At 47.1% G+C, this 9,908-nt stretch overlaps 2 protein-coding genes across 2 annotated transcripts; both read left to right on the top strand.

The window, feature by feature from the left end:
• The first annotated feature begins 2,034 nt into the window (after nucleotides 1–2,034).
• LOC133267794 (uncharacterized) lies at nucleotides 2,035–4,351 on the top strand. Its single transcript, XM_061450407.1, has one exon. It carries the CDS (start codon nucleotides 3,064–3,066, stop codon nucleotides 4,195–4,197), a length of 1,134 nt encoding a protein of 377 aa, XP_061306391.1. The 5' UTR covers nucleotides 2,035–3,063; the 3' UTR covers nucleotides 4,198–4,351.
• Nucleotides 4,352–4,484: 133 nt separating this feature from the next.
• LOC133267795 (uncharacterized) lies at nucleotides 4,485–6,095 on the top strand. The gene has a single exon (XM_061450408.1). It carries the CDS (start codon nucleotides 4,893–4,895, stop codon nucleotides 6,009–6,011), a length of 1,119 nt encoding a protein of 372 aa, XP_061306392.1. The 5' UTR covers nucleotides 4,485–4,892; the 3' UTR covers nucleotides 6,012–6,095.
• Nucleotides 6,096–9,908: the final 3,813 nt, after the last annotated feature.

Below are 9,908 nucleotides of genomic sequence, written 5' to 3'. Positions count from 1 at the left end.
GCATCTGTCATCACCGCAGTATTTGATGTGCTTGAGTCTTCCATGCTCTGTGAGCTGCTGTTCCAGGGGTACGGAAGAGGCTGAGCTGCCTCCCTTCTGTCTTCCCCACATAGAGTTTCAGTGGTGTATTCTGTCCTTCCTCAATCAGACTTCCACTGGGTTGAAATAACTTCTTTTCCTCACTTCTTCTCTTGTAATATTTCTTCCTGGTGCATTTGGATTCACTCCATAAATGCACCCCTATTTGTTACACAAATCACGTGCGTGCTCCAGGGAAATGGGTCTCTAACTGTGATCTTTCAGCTGTAAAAGCACAGACTTCTAAAACTTAAGCTTTAGCACTTTAATAAATCCGTTGCTTTGTTTCTGGGATATCCCAGAAAGTGCTGTATAACTTCTGTACGTAAAAAGGCAGCAGAGTTCTGTTTACATGACTCTGCCTCAAGATTCCACATGCCAGCCTCTTGGTTTTTCTTGTTTTCACCTTTTTGATGGATTTAATGCATTGCTTTACATCAAACAATCAAAATTTCCTCCTTAAAAGCCACTTGGAAAGCTGTGTTGGTCATCCTGTTGACAGAGGCACTGTCAGAGAGCCAACAGGTAACATGAGTTCTTTTCCCTCTGTTTTTATCCCAGGTAAACTCAGACCTTCCAAAGCTCATCACCCTTTTCTTGGTGCTTTCCCGGCCTCCTTTATTCAATTTGCCCTGAGTTACATGTTCATCTCCAGAAGTGTTTGGACAGAGGATGGCTATGGAGAAAGGACAAGCCCTGCCTCTCCTGGGGAATCGCTCTGTGCAAAGAGACGTGTGTTACCTGGTGAGAATGTGTGCTCAGCACTGACATGAAGCAAGCCTGGCCTATAAAGAGCATGTTTAAATACCTGTGAACTTTTACAATCCAGTGTCTGTGGGACAGAGCGCATTTATGATTGGTATGTTGTGGGAACTGTGTTATTACTGTGTTCCAGTGTGCCTCTCAGCTTCAAGTTTATAATGCAATCCCATTCAGAGATGACAGTGGATACCATCCACCAGTCAAGACATTAGCAGACTGTTTTGCATGGAATGAATTTCCTTGTCTCAGTTTGATTCCTCCTGTGTCTCCCCACAGCTGGCAGCCCCTGGCAGACATCAAAGGCCAAAGACAGACTGGTTCCCAGAAAAGGAGCTCTCTGGCCATTCCTGAATGAGATCCTGTCCCATCAGCACAAGCTGTTCCACCAGGTGAGCAAGCGAAGTTTCTGATATCTCACATTGTCTCTTCTATAAATTCACTTTACAGCAAAACACCACCAGTAATTTCACTTATTACAAACCCTGCAGGAGCAAAATTAATTCACACATGCCCTTTTTAAGGTGATTTATGACAGAAGCAATCTGAGGGAACAGATAGACATTCCTGCCTCTGGTTTCAACTGCCATTTAATCATCCCAGTCAATATTCCCTTGTTCTAATGCTCAACACTGTGTTCAAAAGGGAGTGCTTCGCTGTCAGCCGCATGCAGACCACGCAGGATTAAATAGGGCTTCTAGTGTGATGCATATAACAACCTCTTAAATGATTGGGACACCTGTTGACATTAATATAGAAGCATGCATGAAAACAAGTGTGCCACACACTGAAATATACGTACACAAATATTAAGAGGATTAGAGAAATTGCTAAAATGGATAGAGTGGAATTTAACCCAAACGTGTCTGGAACCGAAGCAGAATGGAAAGGACTTGCACAGAGCTGATCCCTTGGCTTTCTTATTTCGGAGTTCATTAGGGGCAGAACCATCTCTGTACAAGGAGATCATTTGCTTACATTTCAAATTTCTCCTTAATATCTGTCTTTGTTTGGAATCTGCCTCCGATTCAAACTCACTTTCATTTAGTAGCTGGCACCTCTGCCATGCGAGCTGCAGGAAAAAGTAATTAAGTTTAATAGAAGCCACCCTTGCTTTGAAGCTGCCCTGGATTTAAAGCCACAAGGAGAAGCAATTAAACTCTGGCAGCCAAGGATTCAACTGAACTTCTGTAGGGATTTATTTATTTTTTTTATAAGGGAATTTTCTCAGTAGAGGGATTTGGATTGTCAGATCCCATCGGATTCAGAGCTGCAGAAATTTCCTTCTTTGGGAAGTCTCCTGAAGCAAAGTTATAAAACACCAACAAGCAATTAGATGGGAAAGGGGATCAGTTGTAAAGATCCAGGATATTTGTAATCCTTTTGCACTAACTTCCAAAAACCAGTTTGTTCTTCTCAGCAAAGTGCTGAATGGAAAAGGAAAGCAGGGAAGGAAGACATCTGCATGTCTGTTTATTTGCAGGCAGGTCAGCTTGTCAGCAGCCTAGGATATAGATTCATTACAGGAAGGGATTTCTTTGCACTAGAAGGTACCATAAGCATTGTTCAAAGCTGCTGGGGTTTTTCAAACCACCAAGAAACAGAAATTATTTCACTTGTGTGATTCCATCAAAAAATAGTCTTTAAATGAAGTAAGAAGGATGGGGGAAAGATGCCAGAATGCCATAAGGAGAGGCAAACTAGTTCTAATGATTTAAAAGTCTCTTGGGAGTTCCCTTTAAAGGATCAGAAAGGATTCGGTTGAACAAGGTCTGCTTCCAGTGCAGATGTTCTTCACAAAAGCAAACTGGTAATTCAGTTAATGCTTACAGGAGGCACAGTTGTCCTCATCTTCACCAACCCTTGGAAATGTTTGTAGAGTCTTAGCTAAGCCAGGGGCACTATGAAAGGTTTAATTATTGTCATGCAGGTATTTGCAATACATGTTCTTCTATTCCAAGGAAAAAATGCTCTCGGGCTCATTGCAGGGATACATTCATAGGGCATGACATGGATGAGAGTCAGTGAATTGATGGTCGTGGCTGGAATCGTGGTAAAGCTGCTCTGGCCATAGGCAGTGTCAGGGGAAATGTATTATTGCATCACGAGGCACTGTGAGGTGGAGGGGTGTTGGAAACAGCACGTTGTGCAGCCCTGAGAGGGTGTCTCTAGCAATGGGTGCACCAGCCTGTAAAAGGGGAATGGACAAAGAGAGCTCTGCGAAGAATGTTTGACCCCAGCGTTTTGGATGTTCCGGCTGTAATCTTTGACAATGGGTCTGGGCTGTTCAAAGCAGGTATCGCAGGGGACAGCGGCCCAAGGTCTGTTTTTACAGCGATTGTTGGGCGCTCTAAAGTCAAAGCTACAATGCTGGGAGCTGGGCAGAAAGAATGTTACATTGGAGAAGAAGCTCAGTCCAAACGGGGGGTCCTGTCTTTGAATTATCCAATTGACCATGGCATAGTTACGTCCTGGGATGATATGGAAAGGATCTGGAGACATGTGTATGAGTACGAGCTGAGAATCAAGCCCTGTGAAAGGCCAGTGCTGCTGACTGAAGCCCCCCTCAATCCTCTGCAGAACAGGGAGAAAATGACAGAGATCATGTTTGAAAGCTTCAAGGTACCGGCCATGTACATTGCAGTCCAGGCGACCCTGGCACTCTATGCATCAGCCCGTGTCACTGGGATGGTCGTGGACAGCGGAGATGGTGTCACCCACACTGTCCCCATATATGAAGGATACTGTTTACCCCATGCTGTCTCCAGGCTGGATATTGCTGGCCGGGATATCACCAAATACTTTATGAAGCTGCTTTTGGAGAGCGGACACACTTTTGTCAGCACGGCTGAAAGGGAGATTGTCAGAGACATCAAAGAGAAGTTGTGCTACGTAGCTTTAGACCCCGTCCAAGAGATGAAAGCAAAGCCAGAAGAGCTCATGAGGGAGTACAGACTGCCTGACAACACTATCATCCAGATAGGCACCCAGCGCTTCCGTGCACCAGAGACCCTTTTCATGCCTGCAAACATTGGAGTGGAAGCTCCCGGCGTGCACAAAATGATCTTCAACAGCATCATGACGTGCGACATCGACGTGCGCAGGAGTCTTTATGGCAATATCCTCCTCTCAGGGGGGTCCACGCTCTTCCCTGGCCTGGAGGAACGGATCCTGAAGGAGATGAAGCTGCAAGTGCCTTCTGGCATGTTTGTGAGGATCATCGCACCCCCTGAGAGGAAGTACTGCGTGTGGATTGGGGCCTCCATCCTCACCTGCCTGACGTCGTTCCGACAAATGTGGGTCACCGTGAACAATTACAGGGAATTTGGGGCTGCTGTCATTCACCGCAAGTGCTTTTAAGGAGACCATCAAGTGAAGGGCTTGCTACAGCAACACATGAGCAAGGAGCCCTGCTGAGAGCTCAGTGACCTGAAAGGGGCTGCAGCCGTTTGTGTGTTCACTGGCTGACGCACTCTGTGTGAAAATCAAACATTAAAAGCTTAAGCAATGAGGATTTTAGTGTTTATCATCCCCCTTCCCCTGGGCAGAGGTTACAGGTGCACGCATATCACAGGGATGCAGTTACTCCCTAATGGACTCGCAGCCTGCCTTGGAGGCACGTGAGGAGTAGCATACCTCCTCTGCTGGGAGATCTTCCCTCTGAGGTCTTCGAGGTACCTGGGGTTTCTGTTCTAAAACTGGCTCTCACGTTATTTTTTACCTCATTGAAAACGTTTCCTTTAGAAACCCAGCAAAACCCTAAACAGAATCCAAATATAAATCAATGCAAATGCAATTACTGTAACCGGCCCTCCTCTGTGCCTGGGGGTCTGAATAAATCCATTGATTCTCTGCCTTAATTTGTCTGGGAAGCAGGAACACCCAGTTTCATACTGAATCAAAATGCTCCCCAGAGGAAGTGGTGTTGCCGGTGCAGCTACAGTGATTGTGAGCTCGGTGGGGTGGTACCTCTAGGCTGGGGGATCTAGAATGTTCTCTGCCAGTAGCCACTGGCCAGGACAGCACCTGTCCTGCACAGGACACCTGACTCTGTGATGGCAGGGAGCCGTGCGGTGATTTTTGACATAGGGTCTGGGCAGTGTAAGGCTGGTCTGTCGTGGGAACAGGTTCCCCGCTCGGTTATTTTCACTGTTGTGGGGTACCCCAAATTCAAACCTGTCATGTTTGGGGCAAGTCGTAAGGACCGGTATATTGGGGAGGAAGCCCAGTTCAAAAGGGGCGTTTTGTCTTTTACTTACCCAATGGAAAATGGGTTGGTTACATCCTGGGATGACATGGAGAAGATTTGGAGGTACCTGTACGAACAGGAGCTCAAACTGAAACCGAGCGAGATGCCGGTGCTGCTGACCGAGGCCCCTCTCAACCCTTTGTCCCATCGAGAGAAAATGGCTGAGATGATGTTCGAGAGCCTCCAGGTGCCTGCCTTGTTTGTGACCCTGGCGGCACTGATGGCCCTGTACGCCTCTGCCCGCACCACGGGACTGGTGCTGGACAGTGGCGATGGTGTCACCGTCACCGTCCCTGTCTACGAAGGCCATTACCTGCTCCATAGCACCACCAGGCTGGATTTTGCAGGCAGAGGTGTAACCAAATACCTCACAAGGCTCCTCTTGGAGACTGGGAACTCCTTCGTAAGCACAGCAGAGAGAGAGATTGTCAGGGATATTAAGGAGAAGCTGTGTTATGTTGTGTTAGATCCCAGCCAGAAGATGCATGCGGAGCCTGCAAAACTCCTGCGCAGGTACGTTCTCCCTGACGGGAGGGCTGTTGAGGCAGGAGACCAGCTATTCCGAGCTCCCGAAGCGCTCTTTGTGCCTGCGGAGGCAGAAATCACAGGGCCAGGGGTTGGGGTGATGGTCCTCCAGAGCTGCTCCAAGTGCCACAGCGACATCCAGCCCAGCATCCAGAGGAACGTGCTGCTGTCGGGTGGATCGACTCTGTTCCAAGGCTTCAAGGAGAGGCTCTGGAAGGAGCTCCAGGCAGGAGTTCCCAGCCCAGCTCGTGTCAAGATCATTTCACCACAAGATCGGGTGTATTCCGTGTGGGTTGGTGCTTCCATCCTGGCCAGCTTAAGAGCATTTAGGAACATGTGGGTTACCAAGGAAGACTATTACGAGGTTGGAGCCACAGTACTCCAGAGAAAATGCTTCTGAACATTCAAGGAGCAACCATCCAGGGTTTGTTTTTGAGTGCCAATCTGAACTGCTGCAGAGCAGGTAATAAATCAGTACAAAAATAATTGATTTATAGTACGTGACTTCATAGCTTACTAAAGAAAGGTCTCTTGTGCATTGGGTGGGAAAAAGAGCCCTTGTTCAGAGCCCTTTTGCTATCCAAAAATGTTGGGGTTTAATTCTGGAAACGTGTTGATCCCTGCTAGAGCTGCAAACAGTTTGTCAGACTTTTAAACACTTGAGAACAAGCCACCTCCATTCCCTGCCCGTGGGGCTGGCTCCTTGCCATGCACCATAAACATCCAGGGAGTGCAAAGAGACCTCTGATGGAGAAACAGAGGGCTCGAGGGTATTGCTGACCCTTCACCATCGTGCTGGAGATCTCCTGTAGCAGCCCTGGAAGAGCAGAGGGGCCTCAATTTCTACGTTTGGGTTTGCTCATGAAGTGAAGATAAGCTCTGTGATTCTCTAAGTTGATTTGGCTGTTAAAGTAGAGCTCTTAGACCTAGAAGCTCTGTGCTATTACTGGCCATGTGATTTGCTGTGTCATGTCACATGTAACATTGTCCACCTGTGAGGTTTCCCTAATATTCTAGCATAAGGACTATGTGAGACTGCATTTACACAACTTAGTATAACGTTAATTGAAATTAGTAAGTTAATCAGAGAGCCCAAGGTGAAAGGTACCTATTTGAGTTTATCTGTAGGGGACTTCTGAAGGAACATTTTGATGTCGGACATCTAAGAGAAGGTGGAGGCATTGGTCCCTACCTGACACTGGTTCTCTTAGGGAAAAGCTGAGTGTTTTAAGAGTTATTCCTCTACCTTGTCACTGAGAGCCAGGGAGAGTGACAGTCCTGCAAGTGTTTGCTTGAATTACTAAGCAAATCTGCATTGCTGGGCTCAGTATTTATAAATAACTACGCCAAATAAGCTTAACTGTCATAAATATCGTGGCTGACGGGTTTGGTTTCCAAAGGGACCTACGGAATTCATAACAAAGGTGTGAATTTTCAGCACTGAAATTTGCACTCAAAGAAACTACTTGAAAACGATGCATTTGCAGAGATCATCTTTATCCACACCTGCAAATACCTGCACTGCATCCAGGCAGGGGGTAGAAATCTCGTCATTTGTGAAACTGATTAGCACTATGATTGATACATTGTTGAATATCATTGTGTATTGTTGGATTTGCCCAAGACTAACATGAAAACAGGGAAGAGAGCTGCAATCTCTCCTGTTAATTCAGTACAGTGTCTGGCTATTTTCATGCAGCTCCGGAGATGAATCTTCAAACTCATTGATGCCCTCTGCTGCCTTGGGACTGATCAGTCCTCTGCCACCTCCTCTCGCTGCCCTTTGAGGAATCACAACAAACTCTTCCTTCTCTACACGACATTTACAAGGGAGCCACATCTACCTCCCTGTTCAGTTGTCCCCCGAGCCCTGGAGCACTTCCTCAGCAGGCAAGTGGAAAAATGGGCTGAAAGACCTGGATACAGAGGACAGGGGGAGCAGGGGATGGTTTGTGGGTGACCGCACTGAGACCCACCTACCCTGCTTTTCCCAGTGACCAGAGTGAAAGCATAAAGCAAGGAGCCTGGAGAAAAGCACGCAGCTTTCCTGCTCCATTTGGGCCCTAAGGCTTCAGAAGGTTGAGCTCTGCGTTACCCCATTGAGTTAAAGCAAGTGTTCAGAGCACTTTTGAGCTGTTATGAAATCAGACTCAGCAGTGTTGGATCTTTCCTCTGTTACAGTGTGTTACCTTTTAGCAGCCTGCTGGAAATGTGTAAACAAACGAGGTACAACTGTAGACAGTTTAAATACTTCACAGCTCACTGACTTCCATCTGAGGAGGGATCTGCAGTAACTTCAGTGTTTAGACTCCTGCTCCAATAATCTAATGCAAATAACAATGCAAAAGCCAGAGTGCTGGAAAGCAGAGGGGACCTGAGTGAACACTGCAACTTGGGGGTGGTGTCAGGGAGGAGGAAAGAGAAGCAAAGGGCAGGATAACTGCAAAGCCAGATGCAGAGACAAAACCTGTTCGGAGAGTGACACCTAGCAGAGCTCTCTGTGTGCTTTAATGAGATGTCACCCTTGCAGAGCAAGATATTGCCTGATGTACTCCAGGATGGGTTCAGTGATACCAAACTTGTTTTACATCACAGGACCTGGTTCAGCTCCTCCCAGATGAAAATCATTCAACAACCCATTATTAAAGGTATGTAACACCCACGGTGCTGGTTTGGCCTGGCTGTTCCCATTTACCTCTTAGGCATGACTTTGCTCAAGGACACGCAACAAGATAGCAGAAGTTGGCACATGTTCCATGACTGTAGACTTTAATCAGCCTCTTCAGTCTCTTGGTCACCTTGTATTTCCATTGCTGCACAGGGAGCTGGAAATTCATTACTCCATTTGTATTTCATTTTCACTTTGAAGAGTTCTGAGGTCTTCATCATTTGAGACCTTATTCCCTTGGCCTTCATGCCATGGAATATGAATTGCAGTGATCTTTCACCTGATGTATTTCCCCCTATGCTCTACCTGTCCTGTGGATAAAGAGGATTTAAATTGTAAATGCCTGGGATCTTTCGAGCCTCAAGAAAGTAATACTTGTTTGGTGAATATAGGACTGGCTGCAGGGCCTGAGTTAATTCCTGGATTTACCAGTGGTTAGTTCTGGAATTAAAACTCCTTGTGTCCCCTCCACCCCGGCCTACCTGCTGGTGGGGTGAGTTGAGGAGTAGAAAAGGCCTTAAGTCGGTATAAGCACTGCTCAGGGATAACGGAAGCATCCCTATGTTTTCAGCACAAATCCAAATCACAGCCCCATACCAGCCATGTAAAAAATTAACTCTATCCCAGCCAAAACCAGCACTTCCTGGTAATTTCATTCCTCCCTCCCCAAGTCTCTTTTAAGTTTCAATCCAGCAGCAGCTCTTTATTTTCTGTTAAATGTCAGACAATTCATCATTTGCACTTTGCCCATTCCCTGTGAATTTCAGGGTTTTATTGGTATGCAGTCATGTCAGCCTGCGACAATGCACACTGATTACCCAAAACAATGTGCTGCTTGTCACCCTGCCCATTTTTGGTTGCAGGCTCTCAAGAACTGTACAAGAGCTCTTGCTTTCTCCCTCTCCTCCTTGTTATCATGTGCACAATAAAAAGGCCGGGTTCAAATATACACTTGGCAAATAATTATTACCTTTATTATTCAGATCTCCTGGCCCCTGCCCTCGTCCTGCTGAGCTGTGTGAGCACACTTGCTGCAGAAGGTGCCCTCACCCCTGCCTTGCAGATCGCAGGTCTCCAGGAGGGTGGTGATGGGCAGCTTGTTCTGAAAGCAGCTGGATAGAGAGTGCCAAGTGCATCTTTGCAGCAGGGCACGGGGGAAGGCAGGGAAATGAGCTCCTTTGTTTCCCCAGGCGGGGCGATGCTCGGGGCACGGCACACAGAGGCCCCACGATACAGAAGTGCTGCACTTGTGGTCTTGCCATGGCAGGCTCTGCAAGCAAGGTCAGACCCAAACTGCCCAGGTAAAGGAGGCATTTTTTCCCCATCCACGGTCAGAATGAAGTGATGCCAGCAGATCAGTGCATGCATTTGGCCACTGACAAAGCCAAGAGCTGCTTGATGAGCGTGGGGGTTGTTAAAGATTCTCATTAATGTGGCTGTACAGAGCAGAAGTAATCTCAAAAGACCCAGAGAACCAACCTGGAATGCCTGAGAATCAGAATGGTTTGGGTTGGAAGGGACCTTAAAGACCATCTAGCTCCAGCCCTGTGCCATGGACAGGGACACCTTCCACTTGTAAGTCTGAGAGCCTGCTGAAGGCAGCCTGCAGAGGTGGGTGAGAAAACAAGC

This window comes from Pezoporus flaviventris, unplaced genomic scaffold, assembly GCF_033815535.1.
Source record: "Pezoporus flaviventris isolate CSIRO_AGI_PZ_B2104156 unplaced genomic scaffold, CSIRO_AGI_Pfla_v1 ptg000009l, whole genome shotgun sequence".
Taxonomy (NCBI): Eukaryota; Metazoa; Chordata; class Aves; order Psittaciformes; family Psittacidae; genus Pezoporus; species Pezoporus flaviventris.
This window is presented reverse-complemented; position numbering and strand designations above follow the sequence as displayed.